General features: G+C 43.9%; 1 protein-coding gene across 3 annotated transcripts in view; it reads left to right on the forward strand.

Moving 5' to 3' along the window:
• SPAG17 (sperm associated antigen 17) overlaps positions 1 to 18,237 on the forward strand; it is a 1,712,709-nt gene that overhangs the window by 589,652 nt on the left and 1,104,820 nt on the right. For all 3 annotated transcript variants that reach the window (XM_069635754.1, XM_069635756.1, XM_069635755.1), the window contains exon 12: positions 17,710 to 17,823. In XM_069635754.1, the coding sequence (XP_069491855.1) occupies positions 17,710 to 17,823 (114 nt within the window). The remainder of the gene's footprint in view (positions 1 to 17,709; positions 17,824 to 18,237) is intronic.

Genomic DNA, 18,237 nt, shown 5'->3' on the forward strand with positions numbered 1-18,237 from the left:
GCAACCCTTGGTGGCCAGTACATAAACCAAGTTTAACACACAGTAGCGTGTTGTACTGAAAAACAATCCTGATCAGAGCCCGACTTTCCTCCCTCAGGAGCCGGCCAAAAAGAGGCCCTATTTTGAAGTCGATGATTACTGCCCTGACTAGATTAGAATTCTCTGGATTCGTTGGTGGTGCTGTAAGCGCTGCCTATAAACTGGGACTAGCGCCATGGGAAGGGGAGGGAAGGGAAGGGAAGGGGAGGGAAGGGAAGGGAAGGGGAAGGGAGGGAAGGTCGCAGGATGCGACCAGGGAGACTCAGCCAGTGGGCGCTTTGGTTTTTACCCCGACTTTAACGGATGTATGTGATTTCTTCTAATATATTTCTTCTAATGGAGATTTCACCAAAAACGAAGTCTTCTTTTTACTTTTTCTACTTTTTATTTTTTTGAATGCGTGGGGAGACCCCCCCCCCCGCAGCCCCACTCACAAATCCCTACCCTAACCTATACCCTTACTCGACACCTCACCTATTATGCATTACACATATACCAATCCCCCTACCTTTTTTGGGGAAATATATTCAGTGAAATCTCATTAGGGGAAATGGTATTCGAAGAAATTAACGACTTTGACTGGCCATGTAATTCACTATGGCCATTCATGCCTACTATTCAAACCCCCCCTCCCAAAATATCCCTCCCTGCATTATTAATTCTAAGGAGTCTTCTGAAAGTAATTAGTAAATTGAAGCTGTAAATAAACTCCTGGTATAAAAAACATTTCTAAACCAAGTGTGCCTCCAGCCATTTACATTCGAGGCAATGTGTGCCCTTGCATCTGTTCTTCACATTGGATTCCAGCCTACAGTTTTGATTCTTGTATGGGCATTTGCCAGGCACTGCCACAATAGTCCCTTGTACTGAAGCCCTTTGCCAGCTTTTGCAATCCTACCGCCAGATAGTTCCGTTATGGCAGTGTCTGAAAAATGTCTATCCGAGGCTTGCACACGCAAACACTGTTGTCTTTGCCAGTGCTTGTTTCAGTCTGCTTGGGCTTTGAAAGACCTGTGTTCAAATGAACGCTCATCTGTCACTGCCCCCAAACAGCCCTCTTAGGACTGATTGACTTTTTAGCCTTCCCCAGAACCTCCTCCCAAACAGCGGTTTTATTTTCTTCATGTAGAGCGTACACTGCTAACCTATTTGCACCTAGGCCACACTGGCTCATCAAAGCCACCGGAAAGGGTTCATCAAGAACTACAGGCACTGAGGGAACACCTGCGGTCTGACCTATAAGTCTGTTGTCTACCAGAGGAGGTTGGGAGGGTCAGGATGGTCGGTAGGAGGTTACGGGGAAGAGGTCAGCCATTGGGGCTTTTCTGAGGGGGTAAGCTCTGGATATTGAAGGGAAGTATGTTCCAGAGCCTGGCGGTTTGGACCGAGGGTCTTCTGGCAGGTTCTAGATGCAATGAAGACCTACTAAGAAACCTCGCCCAAACAGCCCTTTTCAGTGAGGAGTACTGCCCTCTTGAGGCGCATCACCCACAGAGGTATATATGTGGAGCTTGACTCCTCAGTAATGTGTGCTGAGTCTACTTTGTATTGCAATACCAGAGTTAAATGCACTGATTGCCAAAGCTTCAATGCATCACCCTAGACGCCCATTGACTCTACGGTTTGCTATCTTGTACACCTGGCTGACCTTCACAAATCTCTGCGGGACCTCATAAACATGGATTTCCTTTTCACATAGGTGAGCTTTTTCACCATATTGTAGCAAGAAGTGTTGTGTGCATAAAGTGTTCCCGTAACACAGTCTGACATAAAAGAGGCACCTGACTATGCGCTTAAATACATTCACAGCCCACGAGGAGAGTTATCAAGCTGGTGATCTTATGTCCATCAACCCCTCTGGAGCCTTTACGAGCTGAAAGTGGAGCGGCAAGCCTCAGAATGCCTGGCTCTTCTAGCCCCATACACCATCCCCTTGACTCCCATCCTGCTGTTCCCAGATGAGGTCCTGTAGGGATGATCAGACCTGCCTTCTGTGGGGTTCTTTTTTTTTTTTTTTACAGGATATCCTATCACTATCCTCTGTGTGTGTAAACTCCTTTCGGTTTGTCTCTCTTATGCTCTTCTTGTAGTTCACCCATTCCTCACTTTGACCCACTCCTTGCCTCCTGCTTAAAGGGCTTACTATTGTCTCATTAGTGAAATAAATTCCTACTATGCACAGTCAAGAAGCCTTCGGGTTAGACTTCCCAGCTGGACTAATCGATCAAGACGAGATCCCCAAGAGTGTCGCTCAGATTGCTTTTGGGAACGTGAAAGACATTTATTTCCCATTTTTATAGCCTTAGGCTCCTAAAGGCCTGTTTAGTTTGGGCTATTAGGTGGCCCTTAAACACCACCTACAAGCCAAAACTAGTGCATTGGAGTACAGGTAGGAGGGAGATGACATGTGAGGAGAGACACCCAGCCTGTGCATGTTTGGTTATTTACCCACCCATTGACTTCCCATGGCCATGCTAATCTGTGTCCATTCCCACCCACTTCCTGCCCACATCACACCCTTCTGGGATCCTTCTGAACTCCCTCTATCAACCAGAAACATACAACTTTAGCCTGTGTCAGGGTCCGGCTTGACTGAATTCCACAGGAGCTGATGCTGGCCCCACAGACCCTCACCAGGAGTTCACCTCTCAACCCTTAAACATAAGCTGAGCTGAAAACCCCAAGAAAGGGAAAGGGGAATTTGGAGAAAATAACAACGGAGACACAGCTGCCCTTCAACCGTCTGGTAGGCTCTGGTATCTGTGATAAACAAATACACCTGGTTACTAATATAATAAGAAAACTTCTTTTCTAAATTATGCTAAATAAATTCTAAACTCTTTACCTCTTAAACCTCAGTAAAAGACTTAGAGGTTAGTAACCTTTGTGGAATATCTTGTAAATATATCTTGTATTGTGCAAATAGTTCAAGCCAACCTAGTCTCTTTAGAATCCTAAAGTGATGGCCTTTGCAACATCTTTTCAGAATTAGATATTCTTCTTACTTCAAAGTTCTTCTGATCTTATGTAGTTTTCAATGCTTACATAAATTGCAGTCTTTCTCTGAAAACATTGAGTTCTATTTGCATAGATTACTTTAAATTATATTCTTTAACTTCCTGGAATACTGCCTTCTTTCTGCGTGTGAATTGTTTTCCTTATTTAGACATTTACACAAAGAACGTATAGTTTCTTCCTTTACTAGCGTGTGCGATAAACACGTGAAATCAGAAGACGTGAAGAATTGTCCTCGCGTGTAAAATACACACGCGATTATCTTAAAAAAACCCGCGCGCGTGAAAAAATACGTAAACGCGATAAAAATAACACGCGCTGATAAAAATGGACTCGCGCTCTATCGCAGCCCGACACGCGCTTTCTCTTGAAACGACTTTCACGTGAAAAAATGTACACGCGCTAAAATTCACACGCGCAATTCTTTTTGGCACGCGCTCTATCACAAACCACACGCGCTTTCTCAGGAAACGACTTTCACGTGAAAAATGTACACGCGCTAAAATTCACACGCGCAATTCTTTTTGGCACGCGCTCTATCGCAAACCACACGCGCTTTCTCAGGAAACGACTTTCACGTGAAAAATGTACACGCGCTAAAATTCACACGCGCAATTCTTTTTGGCACGCGCTCTATCGCAAACTACACGCGCTTTCTCAGGAAACGACTTTCACGTGAAAAATGTACACGCACTTTAAAAAGAACACGCAAACGGCAACTTGCGAGCTCGCGCACACATTAAACAGTCTTGAAGAACTTTTCACACAGTTAATCAACTTTAAAATCCTACGCACAATCTTCAAGCTTGTTTTCCTTATAATAACTTTAACTGTAATGTCTCTTTTCTCAAATGAACTTGAAACTTGTTTACTCTTTAAGTTTTCTTATAAAGGAAAATGAAAGTTCACTGTGACAATCTCAAAATCTTTAAAAGAACGATCCCACCTGATGACTTCTTGTTCAAATTGGATCAGCAAACGATATACTTACTTTGGTAGATTTTCTGAGCTCTGGAAAGGCCTTACTTAAGGAGCTTAACTAATACACAACCAGCCACTGAATTTCTCTGGATGAAAGGCAGTTTAGAATCTTGCTCATCTCCCAAGAATCAAACCCATTGTCCTCTCCACCAATCAGGCAACCAAACATATCATTGTTTCTTTAACCAATCAGAGTAAGTTTCTTTCACTCCATCTTGACTTGGGCAAGCACAATGTTAATTCTATGAACAAACTCTTCCTGTTACTAAACCAGCCAGTTCTAAAAGCACAACTAACCCAGCCAGCTCTAAAGGCACAATGTTAATCTTGTTACTCTTCCTGTTATGAAACTAGTCAGTCCTGACAGTACCCCCCTCTTCAAAGCCCTGTCCCAGGGCCTGGTTTAGCAGGGAAACTCTTGTGAAATTGTTTTATCAATTGAGGGGCATGTACATCTACTTGATCCTCCCAAGATCTTTCTTCAGGACCGTATCCCTTCCAGTCAATAAGATATTGTAAGGTACCTCTAACAATCCTGGAATCTAAGATTTTCTTAACTTCAAACTCTTTGTCATTTTCCTCTGTGTAAACTGCTGGTGGTGGTTTTCCTAATCTAGTTCCTGACACACAAGGTTTCACTAAGCTAACATGAAATGTAGGGTGACTTTTGATACTTGCGGGTAATTTCAGTTTGATTGCTACGGGATTTATTATTCTTTCTATTTCAAATGGACCAATAAATCTCGGACTAAATTTAGTTCTTCCCTTTAAACGTAAGTTTTTTGTGGACAACCAAACTTTTTGACCCACCTGATAATGTGGTGCTTTACGACGTTTCTTATCAGCAAATGTTTTAAATCTTCGCTTACTTTTTTCTAAGGTTTCTTTAGCTTTCACTAAACCATCTCTAATACAAGTCAATCGCTGCTCAACCTCTGGATTGGAATACTCAGATGGTAACACTTCTTTCAAAAATCGTGGATGGAAACCATAGTTGCTAAAAAATGGAGAATACTTAGTAGAATCCTTGACAGAATTGTTATAGCTAAACTCTGCTAGCCAAAGAAGATCTACCCAACTTCCTCTTTCTTGCCAAAAAGCTCTAATATATTTTTCCAATTCTTGATTTACTCGCTCTGTTTGGCCGTTGGTCTGTGGGTGATAACCTGAAGAAAGCTTTACCTCAATTCCCAACTCTGTACAGAAAGCTCGCCAAAACTTAGAAATGAACTGGGACCCTCGATCTGATACAATATGTGTTGGTAGACCATGTAATCGTACTACTTCTTGCAAAAAACTTTTTGCCAGATTCCTTGCAGAAGCCTCTCCTTTCATGGGAATGAAATGCCCAGCTTTAGTTAGTAAATCCACAACTACTAATACTGTAGTGTAACCTTGATCTTTGGGAAGATCTACAATATAATCCATAGAGATTGTAAACCAAGGACTAGGAGGTACTGGTAATGGATTTAATAACCCAGATGGTTTTCCTCCTCCTGACTTTACTTGAGCACAGACTTCACATGTTTTCACGTAGTCTTCAATATCTTTTTTCATTTCTTTCCACCAAAACTTTCTCTCAATCAGTTCAATAGTTTTACGAATTCCAGGGTGACCTACCAACTTGGATTCATGACATTCTTGCATAATTTCCTTTTGCAGTTCCTTGCTTGGAAGGTAAATTTTAGAATGAACACATGGAAATCCTTCAATTAAATGTCTTCCAGAATCCTCCGCTAACCAAGATTGAATTTCATCTTCTGGTAATTCCTTTAGAATCTTTTTAAGAAGCTGATTCTCTTCCTGTGTAGCACTTAGGATACATTTTTCTTCTGCAATCACTGGTTCTGGTAATAATTGATTTTCAACTTCTCCCGAATATCCTTGTCGTGATAAAGCATCCGCTTTACCGTTTAACCGCCCAGGCTTGAATGTTATCACAAAATCGTATTCTGAAAAGAAAAGTGACCACCTAAGTTGTCGAGGTGATAGTGTTCGAGCAGATTTCAAAAACAGAAGATTTCGATGATCGGTTAAAACGGTTACTGTGAATCTTGCTCCCAACAGATAATGTCTCCATTCCTGAAATGCTTTCTTGATTGCCAGGAGTTCTCTGTCTGTAATTGTGTAGTTCACTTCTGCTGGAAGCAATTTCTTAGATAGATAGGCCACAGGATGGAACTTTCCAGTTTCAGGATGCCTTTGAGAAAGCACTGCTCTAATTGCAACATTAGAAGCATCTGCCTCCACAAAAAATGGTTGTGAAGGATCTGGGTGTAATAAGATCGGTCCAGATGTAAAACAGTTCTTCAATGTTTTGAAAGCTTGATCCGCTTCATCTTTCCACTCAAATTTCATTCCTTTCTTCAATAATTTGGTGATAGGAGCAACAGTTTGAGAGAAATTTTTAATGAATCTCCTGTAAAAGTTTGCAAAGCCCAGGAAGCTTTGGATATCTTTAACACAAGTTGGAGTTGGCCACTGTTCAACTGCCTTAATTTTCTTCATATCCATTTCCAAACCTTTGGGAGAAATCATAAAACCTAGAAATTCCACTTCTCTGGTATGAAATTGGCTCTTTTCTAACTTAGCAAATAGTTTATTCTCCCTTAGTCGTTGTAACACTTTCTTGACATGTTCTTCATGTTGCATGAGATCCTTAGAATAAATGAGAATGTCATCTATGTATACTACTACAAAGATGTCAATAAAATCTCTTAATACCTCATTTATAAAAAATTGAAAGGCTGCGGGAGCATTACACAATCCGAATGGCATTACTTGATATTCGAAAAGACCAAATTTTGTTCTAAATGCCGTCTTCCATTCATCACCTTGACTAACTCGCACCAAATGATATGCACCACGAAGATCTAGTTTGCTAAATACTGAGGCTCCTTGAATCTGGTCTAACATTACTGATATCAAAGGCAGCGGATATCTGTTTTTAATTGTTATCTTGTTTAATGCTCTATAATCTATTCATGTTCGTAAAGTGCCTTCCTTTTTGGGAACAAAAAATAGTGGAGAAGCTGCTGGCGATTGAGAGTGCCTGATGAAACCCTTATTCAAATTTTCTTGGATGTAATCCTTCAAATGTTGATTCTCTTTTTCTGTTAAGGCATAGATGCGACTGCAAGGAATGTGGGCCCCTGGTTCTAAATCAATTTTACAGTCATACTCTCTATGAGGAGGTAATTCATTAGCTTCCTTTTCACTAAACACATCATTGAAATCATGGTAACACTTTGGTAATTCTCCCATTACAGCCCCTATAGAATGTACTATAGTTCCCAAATTCACCAAACCTTCCACTACTTCTGAACAATTATCACTAGAAACATTTTCCTGAATTGCTTCTTTACAACAATTTGTAACACAAAAAGCAGACTCCAATTTCACCACTCTTCTTCCCCAATCAATCTGAGGGTTATGATACGTCAACCAAGGCATTCCCAAAATTATTTTCAACTGTGGAGTGTCAATTAATTCAAACACAATTTCCTCCCAGTGTCCTCCAATTTCCATTTCCAATGGGATTGTTTCATGTGTAATTAAACCTGATGTCAGTTGAGACCCATCCACCGCTCTCACATACTCTGGTATATCTTTTACAACGTAAGGCACATTCATATCTTTAACCACATTCCAATCCATGAAGTTACCAGTGGCTCCTGAATCTATTACTACTGGACCACTTCCCTTTAATTCCTCTTTAATATACAAGGATACATTCAATGTAATATGTGGTACTGTTGCTTGGATGGTATTTGCCACTTGCTGATTTCTGGAGCTGTTAGTAGATGCAGAAGGTTTTGGACACCAAGGGCAATTTCCAACAAAATGTCCTGATTTCCCACAATATAAACATAAATTATTCTGTCTTCGCCTATCCTCCTCCTTAGTTAAAGGACCTCTCACTTTATTTACTCTCTCTGCGTTCCCAGTTCTCAATTCTTTATTTACAATTTCTAATCGTCCTCTATCAACTCTAGGGAAAACTCTGGGTTGCTCAACTCCTCCTCTTCTACGCTCAGCCTTGCGTTCCCCTAATCTATAGTCAATTTGTATGACCAGATTAATTAAATCCTCACATGAAGTGGGTCTATTAACAATTGTAGATAATGCATCTTTCAATTCCTCCTTCAAACCTCTATAAAATAAAGAGGATTGCTTCTCTTCTGGCCAATTGCTCTCTAATACTAAAGATCTGAACTGTGTGATGTAAGACACTAAATCTTTGGTTCCCTGTTTTAACTCTAGTAGTTCTCCATCTACTTCTTGAGATAATTGGCGTCTGTCAAACATCTTTTTAAATTCTAACTTGAAAGCTAACAAGTTCTTTAGTATTGGATTCTCTTGACCAACCAATAATACTGACCAAGTTGCTGCCTCACCAGTGAGGTAAGACAGCATAAAAGCTATTTTAGAAGCATCTGTGTTAAAAGCTTCAGGTCGACAAAGGAAATGAAGTTCACACTGTGTAAGGAAAATCTGGCATTTCTTGGCCTCTCCCCCAAAACGTTCTGGAGGTGCTAAGGGGACTGGACCTACAGGTATATTCAAACTTCCCCTGCGTCTTTCTTGAGAACTCGTTCCTTCACCCAAATCCTCTCTAATTAACACTGGTAATTCTCTACTAGTATCCTCTGAATCTCTTGACTCCAAAGAAATTTCTTCACCCTTACGGGTAACCTTGGAGTTTAACTCTTCAAACTTGACTTGTAATTCCTGATTTTCTTTTCGCACAGCCCTCATTTCCTCCCTTAACTCTGAAAACATGTCCCTTATGGAACTAGCTAGTGCCTCTGTGGGATCCATATCAGCTCAGGTGGAAAATATTATCGTGGGCCTTTCATCCTGTCAGGGTCCGGCTTGACTGAATTCCACAGGAGCTGATGCTGGCCCCACAGACCCTCACCAGGAGTTCACCTCTCAACCCTTAAACATAAGCTGAGCTGGAAACCCCAAGAAAGGGAAAGGGGAATTTGGAGAAAATAACAACGGAGACACCGCTGCCCTTCAACCGTCTGGTCGGCTCTGGTATCTGTGATAAACAAATACACCTGGTTACTAATATAATAAGAAAACTTCTTTTCTAAATTATGCTAAATAAATTCTAAACTCTTTACCTCTTAAACCTCAGTAAAAGACTTAGAGGTTAGTAACCTTTGTGGAATATCTTGTAAATATATCTTGTATTGTGCAAATAGTTCAAGCCAACCTAGTCTCGTTAGAATCCTAAAGTGATGGCCTTTGCAACATCTTTTCAGAATTAGATATTCTTCTTACTTCAAAGTTCTTCTGATCTTATGTAGTTTTCAATGCTTACATAAATTGCAGTCTTTCTCTGAAAAAATTGAGTTCTATTTGCATAGATTACTTTAAATTATATTCTTTAACTTCCTGGAATACTGCCTTCTTTCTGCGTGTGAATTGTTTTCCTTATTTACACATTTACACAAAGAACGTATAGTTTCTTCCTTTACTAGCGTGTGCGATAAACACGTGAAATCAGAAGACGTGAAGAATTGTCCTCGCGTGTAAAATACACACGCGATTATCTTAAAAAAACCCGCGCACGTGAAAAAATACGTAAACGCGATAAAAATAACACGCGCTGATAAAAATGGACTCGCGCTCTATCGCAGCCCGACACGCGCTTTCTCTTGAAACGACTTTCACGTGAAAAAATGTACACGCGCTAAAATTCACACGCGCAATTCTTTTTGGCACGCGCTCTATCACAAACCACACGCGCTTTCTCAGGAAACGACTTTCACGTGAAAAATGTACACGCGCTAAAATTCACACGCGCAATTCTTTTTGGCACGCGCTCTATCGCAAACCACACGCGCTTTCTCAGGAAACGACTTTCACGTGAAAAATGTACACGCGCTAAAATTCACACGCGCAATTCTTTTTGGCACGCGCTCTATCGCAAACCACACGCGCTTTCTCAGGAAACGACTTTCACGTGAAAAATGTACACGCACTTTAAAAAGAACACGCAAACGGCAACTTGCGAGCTCGCGCACACATTAAACAGTCTTGAAGAACTTTTCACACAGTTAATCAACTTTAAAATCCTACGCACAATCTTCAAGCTTGTTTTCCTTATAATAACTTTAACTGTAATGTCTCTTTTCTCAAATGAACTTGAAACTTGTTTACTCTTTAAGTTTTCTTATAAAGGAAAATGAAAGTTCACTGTGACAATCTCAAAATCTTTAAAAGAACGATCCCACCTGATGACTTCTTGTTCAAATTGGATCAGCAAACGATATTCTTACTTTGGTAGATTTTCTGAGCTCTGGAAAGGCCTTACTTAAGGAGCTTAACTAATACACAACCAGCCACTGAATTTCTCTGGATGAAAGGCAGTTTAGAATCTTGCTCATCTCCCAAGAATCAAACCCATTGTCCTCTCCACCAATCAGGCAACCAAACATATCATTGTTTCTTTAACCAATCAGAGTAAGTTTCTTTCACTCCATCTTGACTTGGGCAAGCACAATGTTAATTCTATGAACAAACTCTTCCTGTTACTAAACCAGCCAGTTCTAAAAGCACAACTAACCCAGCCAGCTCTAAAGGCACAATGTTAATCTTGTTACTCTTCCTGTTATGAAACTAGTCAGTCCTGACAGCCTGCCAGTGTTTTTTCTAAGCAGTCTGCTGACAGTTAATGCCTTAATTGCAGCTCTAAATGGCTAGTGATGTAATAGAAATGTCTTAGTCAAGTGTGCCTGCAGCCACTTGATTTAGATCTCTTCCATGAAAGCCCTGTTAAAAAGAAAAGCAACACTTAAAACAACTGTTTTGGCTTGAGATATTAGATGGGCCTTTGCCAGGTATTGGCATCCCATGCCAAGGTAATCACTCCATTTTCCAGCTTTTGCGATCTTAGGTCCAAGCACTACCTTCATGTGGGTGCGTAACAAATGACTACCCCATATCTACACAAAAGCTCAAAACTGTTAGCTTTGCAAATGCTTGTTTCTACAGACTTTGTTTTAAAGCCTGCTGTATAGAAATGCAATGTCCCCGCTGATTTGGGGGCCATTTCCAGGTGTAAAACAGAAGGGCCTTCTGGGCCTATGATATGATATGACATTTATAACGCACCTATACGCAAGTGTTTCAAGGCGTGACGAGGCAAGGGAGGGGAACAAAGGGGGGACAAAGACAACTATCTTACTAGGCCTAGTGAAATTGAAATTGCGCAAGTGCAGGGGTGAGGGGAGGGAAAATGTGCCTGGTGCAGGGGAAGAAGGGCAAGTGCAGAACACAGGATCAAAAGTGCGCCCATCAGGTGGCAGTGCAAGGGTTAAGTGCAGACAACAAGTGTCTGATAAGTGCAGGTAAAGGGACTGTAGGGTTGCAGATACAGACCCAGGTGTGCAACTGGGTGGCCAGGGAGCTGGGCCCGAAGTTCAGATGGTAGCCAGGTGACCAGTGCAGTATCAGACACGAGATCAGCAGGGAAGAGGCAGAGAGCAGGCAGAAGGAAAGAGGAAAGTCGTCATATGCTTCCGGAACCAGAGATGGTTCTGCTCAAGTTTCAGGGAGGCTGTTTCAGAGAGAGTCGCCAGTCATGGAGAGAGATCTGCCCCAGACTCATGGAGAAGCGCTCAACCCTCAAGGTGCTGGAGGTGGAGGAGCAAAGAGCTTGAGTAGGAAGATATTTCCGAAGAGAGAGTTGGAGGTATTGCGGTCCCAGGCCCCAGAAGGCTTGTGGACAATGCAAAGGGTCTTGAATGTGATCCTTGCAGCCAATGGGAGTCAATGGAGAGATTTCAGGGCTGGAGAGATACGATCCCTGGGTTTGAGGCCAAGGACAAGTTTTGCAGTCCTGTTCTGGATCAGTTGTAGAGGAAGGAGAGTAGAGGCAAGCAGATTTAAAAAGAGGCTGTTGCACTAGTCCAGCCTAGAGAGAACCAGAGCTCTGGAGACAGAGCGCTTCTGGGGAAGGAGAGGAAAGGAGGAATACCTCTGATGAGGTGCAGTTGGTAGTTTGACTTCTTAGAGATGTGAGGAGAGAAAGAGAATGTAGAGTTGAAGATGACCCCGAGGTTCTTAGCCTCACAGGTGGTAGCAGGAAGAGGGCGAAGGGAGGCCGGCCAAAGAGTGACAGGAAAAGAAGATGCACGGGTGCCGATGAGGAGAATCTCCTTCTTACTGATATTCGGGCAGAGATCATTGGCAGCACACCACTCCTGGATTGCAGACAGACAATCCGGAATGAGAGAAGGAGAAGAGGCGGCAGAGGGGAGCCTGAAAGCAAGCAGAGTATGAACGCATAGCACTGAAAGTTGGAGCAGAGAGCAGCAATGCGGTGCGCGAGAGGTGCCAGGTATTGGTTGAACAACCAGGGAGAAAGGCTAGACTCCTGGGGAACACCACAGGTAGAGAGAGAGAGAGAGAGAGAGAGAGATAGAGAAGAGGGTATTGTACAAAAATGTTGCCCTCATTTGTGCGCCCCTGCAGTCACTGCGATTTTGGATGCGCACAAAATGAGGGTGACATTAACTGCACCCTTGCAGAGCGGGATTTGCGGGGGTGTCCCCCGCTCTTCCTGGGTGCAGTAATGGGGCTCAGGGATTGCAGGGGTGTTCCCTGCTTACCATTTTGGAAAGCGAGGAACCCGTACGAAAAATAAATAAAAGCACCCTCCAGCGTCAGCTCCAACCCACGTTAGTGAGAGGAGCTGACACCGCAGGGATCGCAGCGTGCAGGCAGCACACGCAGAAGTGTGCCGCCCTAAAGGTAAGTGGGGTGGGGGGTGTTAGGAGGGGTAATGCAGGCCAGGGGAAGCGGGCACAGTGATCCATGTGATCACTGCGCTGCGCCGTAATTGCTGTCAGCATTTTCGGAGTCGCAGTTCCAGGCGGCGCAGTGATCACATAGATCAGAGAAGAGGAAAGACCCAAGTTGGACCAGGGATGGTTGGTCAGAGAGGAAATAAGTCAGCCAGGCCAGAGCCTGATCAGTGATACCCAGGTTATGACGGAGCTGGTTGAGCAGGATGGAATGGTTGACCGTGTCAAGGCAGAAGAGAGATCAAGTAAGATGAGGACAGAGGGGAGATTAGTATCGAGGTTAGGGAGCAGGTCTTAACGGATGTTCAAGAGAGCAGTTTCTGTGCATTTGGCCGCTCTGAGGCCAGACTGATGGTCATGGAGACAACCAACAGATTCAGTGTGAAGATTAAGCTGGGAGAGGGCCAGCTTTTCCAGGGGTTTGCCCAGGAAAGGAGTGATGGAGATCGGGCGATAGTTAGCCGGACACAAGTGGTCGGCTGAGGGTTAATTGATCAGACTATTTATGTTGAATGTGCTTCCTGTAGTGAGGAATAATTTATTCTGTTTTTTCTTGCCTCCCACACTGAGGAATGTTAGGTTGTTTAGAAGCCTGCCATTTAGGACCCTGAAGGAAAGGGAGGGAAACCGGCATGGATCAGAGCCATCCATTTGGAGGTCATGGTCTTCTTAACATTCATTCAAGAGGGTGAATGGCGTACCTTGGTACCTTCTGTGACCTTTTCTGAGACCCCCGGGGATTCTATATATTCTAATGCCATGGCTGCCACATCACCACAATGCTGGAGCTTCATCATTGAGCAACTCCTCGACGATGAACAACTGCAACATTGACAACCCCTCCATATTGAGAAGGACTTCAATATCAGGGTACGCTCGATGCAAAGACAGAACTGTCATTTGAGAGTGCATCTAGGACACTAAGAGGCCATGACTTTGAGAGCCCAAAATGTTAAGACGCCTGAGAGACCATGACCTGGAGAGGTCGGAGGGTCCGCGATGTTGAAAAGCCTGAGATTCCATGACATTGAGAGACATAAAAATCCATGCCTTGGCATTAGCCCTTTGCCAATTCAGACTATTATAATATCTGGGGCAGCTTGGCCAGCTAATGTGTTTATCATGCTAAGAGCCAATAAAATAACTCCTAATAAATCCCTCATCTCTGCCTACAGGACACAGATTTGAATCCCAGCAGGGCCGGCTAAGACCTTCAACTTTCTGAGGTCAAATGTACTTTTACTGCTGCTGACTTTGGCTAAAGGTTGCATTGAAATGACCAGTAAAACTCCAGGGGGTCCCATCTTTGGTCTTTGTGTTTGGCACCCCAAGAAGTGGGTCAGAGATGACATGGAAATTGCTGACAAGCTGGAGAGATCCAAAGGTGTTCCAATCAGGATTACTCTGCACAGAAGTCTCCTCGTGTCTTGGACATCTAATGAATTTTCCAACTTTGACTTTGACAGGTAGTAGATTAGAAAATGGGATGCATTCATCGTAAACTACAAGGCAAGCCTTACAGATTTTCCTGCATCAGAATAGAACATTACTATACAGATAGTCTTCCTGCATTGGGTGATTCCTTCAGAAATCTAATCATCCTGACTCCATTAAGTTTAAAGTCCCTCCATGAGCGAGGCGGAGGCTTCAGCCCTTCTGAGGTCCAAACCCTGTTTCCTAAACTTGGCCAAATGGTTACATGAAAATCTTTTACATGATAGTCTTTTAAATGCAGAAAACCACATTGGGCAAAGCTTATTTGGAGCAATCGTTTAAAAAAAATATGATCCTTCCTTGTGTAGATTTTTTCCCCCCTTGTTTTCCTCCTGGTGTTAAGGGATGCGATTATTCCACCCAGTGTTTGTAAATATGACATTTTACTGATCCAGTGATCCAGCTAAAGGATAGCTCAAGGGCAAGGCGCTCGCCTTAGAAGCAAGACGTCGTACCACAAGTTCCATCTCCGTGTCCGCGCATAGAAACCTCTGGGCATTCAGCGCGCTATAAAAGTGATTTACTTGTAATCTTAGTTCGCTGTCGTGAGTATATTTAATGCATTTACAGATAACCTGCCCTACTCTCCAGTTTCCCCGGGGAAAGGGCTGTAGAAAAGAAAGGGCGATCCTTGGCAACATGCGAATGAGTGAACCGACAGTCGCTGTGGTGCATGATGGGAGGCCGCCGCACACTGGCTACCTTAAAACGACGGCATTCCGTGTGGTGCAGTGGTCTTCAAACTTTTTTGGCTGGGGCCCACCTGAGCAAAATTTGGGCAGGTCGGGACCCCCCAGAAATGCCAAATGGACAGTATATATTGCGCGCCGTCACCTGCTCCCATCAGTCGCTGGGCTCCCTCATCCCTATCCTACCCAGTCCCTGGTCTCTCCCCACCCTATTACATACCCTGGGCTCTCCCCACTCTGCTCCCACCACTATCCCATGGTTCCCGCCCATTGTGCTCCCACCATAGTCCCTGGGTTCCCCCCATCCCGTTCCCAACACAGTCTGAGGGCCAGTGGCAGCTAATGATTTTTTTTAAGTGAAGGGGCATAACTATTTCCCCCAAAAATGCCATAGCGATCGAGCATAGTTAGGGAGCCCGAACATATAAAGGGAGGATTTGGGGGATTTGCCCCTGTTTTTTTTTTTTTTAATAATGGGTTCAAATGTTGCAGTGTAGAGCATACTTTTAACAAATAAAATGGGTAAATTGGTGCTGAGGGGCCCAGGGGGCAGGCATGCCATTTATTACTGGACATCTATGATAGATGTCCAGTAAAAAAAATACCATCCCTGTCCCCTGGGCCCCACTGGGCCTAACACAATCAACCTGATTATGTGTTCATGCAAGGCGCTGCACATTCATACAGAAATCACTCTATCATTCACACGAGCATCCATCACCATACACTCGCTCATAACATAAGCATACACGCATCCATACACATGTTAAAATAAAAACAATGAACATAAACGTACCTTCCGCATTGGCCTGCATGTGGGTGCTGAAACGCCCTGCTCCAGGCGGCTCTGTCCGCATGTGCGAGGAGGCACAGGAGCTCCCCCACGGACATACAGACATGCAGTGCCCCAGCCAGCATTTCCAATGAGCTATGCAATGCCGGCGAAGCAAAACGCCCCAGCACTTGCATGGCTCAGTGAGCATGTGCGGCTGGGGAACTAAACTGAACTGTCAAAGGGAAACAGTGTTTCCCTCTGACAGTTCAGCCAGCCCACGAGCACTCCATCAGCTGGAAAAATCGGCTGAGGGAGTGCTCACTGTTTCACTGGGCTGGCTCCTTAGCTCCTCCATAATGGGTGAGGGGCCACTGGGTGGGCGCCCCCTCGCCATTATGGATGTGCCGCCAGGCTCATACTGGCCTATAGGGCAATGCGTGTACCAAAAATGTAAAATGCTAGTGTGGGCCAGTCAAAATGGGCCACCATTTTGGCCAATGTGGGCCAGTTTGATGAGTTACTTAACTATGCAGTTAGTAATTTTGATCATTGTTGCTGAATATATCACAATTTATTTACATTTTAAAACAAAGCACCCCCTTGGGTACTACTGAAACCGTGGGCTTCATTACAACCCTGGTGGTATCTGTGCCGGTAAAACCGGCACGACTGCCGCCGGAGTTGCATCCGGGTCCGGCACCCACGAATGAGCAATTACCGGGTCATGCCGAGTCGGGCAGACCTGATAATTGCCCTTTCGCGGGTGCCGGTACCGGTAGATTCCCATTTGAACCCCCGTAGGGCTCAATGGGAATGGGGAGCTCGGATGCACCGGCACCGTTCAAAACGGTGCCGGTGCATCCGACGAGCTGTACTCGCGGTTGCCGCACGGCCTGACAGGCCAGACCTGGCGGGCTGTCAGGCACCCGTGAGCACAACTCTTAATATGGCGGTACGGTAGCAACGGTGCCGGTAGCTTACCGGCACTGTTGTTAGCGTACCACCATAGTTGTAATGAGGCCCAGTCTGTGACTAAAGGAATGAATATCCATTTACAACTGCAGGCCACTTTTTCATTGTTGCCTGAGACAGTTTCATGCCTCAGCCCGACCATGTGAGCCACCCTTGCCCATTTCTTCCAATCTAAAAAAAAAAAAAAGATTTTATCTTTCATGCTGACCTCTCAGGGCCCCCATGGATGGACCCGCGGACCCCTGAGGGGTCGCGCCCCACAGTTTGAATACCGCTGGTGTAGTGCCTTGACAGCCACTTTCAAGAGTTAGTCCTACCTTTATTTTATTTGCCATGTCCCGGTATTTTACTTTTTAAATCCGGTCTCCCTAAACATGCATGCCTATTTTTCCTTTGCTCTGTTTCCACTGTTCCACGTTCTGGTGTTCAACAGCTTTAATTTGGACTTATTCACCGGGGGAGGAATCGATAAAGCCAGATTTGCTGTGAAGTCTACGTAATAGAATGATCCCATTTCTTAGAGATGGATTCTTTCATTATTTTAATATATTTCTTGATTTTTATATCTGTTTCTCAATGTTTTATGAGTTACTTTGTCTTTGTGCATTAGTGAAATGTTATATTTAATGAGAATGCAACATTTTGTTTAAGTATTGTTTTCCCTGCATGTTTGCTTTTTTTCTAATCCAAACCAATCATTTGCGTGTGGGTCATTGGCAAACATTATAAATCCCTCACTGGTTAGGCAGTTCAGTTGTGAGCATCACGCGACCCTTGCAGGAGTCAAGAGATATGTTGGCTGGCCTCAGACACTGACCCGTAGAGTGTAGGCTGATCCCCTGTGCACCCTGATGTTGTGGTGTACAGTAGACCTGTTCTGAGAGGGACATGGATAACAAATGTTTTGTCTTTTGATCTGCAGAACCTTTATAATGCATTCCTTACCCAGGATGCAGAGCAGAAGACGGCACCAACTAAATGGCCCCAACTAGTGCAATACCACGACAAGGCGTCCCAAAGGAAGTACCAACTGAAGGTAAGATGCTCTAGAGGGTCTGCAGTGGCATGTACACATCCACTCTAGGTTCTAGCTCACATCTGATGAACAATATGATTATCTCTGTGATAAAGTAGATTCTGCAAATATTGGGGTGAGGGGGCAGAACCTTATTATTATGGTTTTATGGAATTGAGCGCAGACCTAGCTTCGAGAAGCAACGGAGCACTTTACAGAGGTATACAACAGTACTGATACATAACGGAGCATTTTTCAGAGGTAACAGAACACATATACAGCAGGGGTGGGATATAGAGGGCCATAGAGGAGGGGTACAGCTGTACCGGATGACTGGGTGGTGAAGTGTATGTGGCGTCTAGCGAGTCGCGTGCCATGAGGAGCGATGTGACGGCCTAGGTGTTGAGGCAGAGATTCCTTGTAGAGGTGGGTCTT

Source organism: Ambystoma mexicanum, chromosome 7p (assembly GCF_040938575.1).
Source record: "Ambystoma mexicanum isolate Mex_15411 chromosome 7p, UKY_AmexF1_1, whole genome shotgun sequence".
NCBI lineage: Eukaryota > Metazoa > Chordata > Amphibia > Caudata > Ambystomatidae > Ambystoma > Ambystoma mexicanum.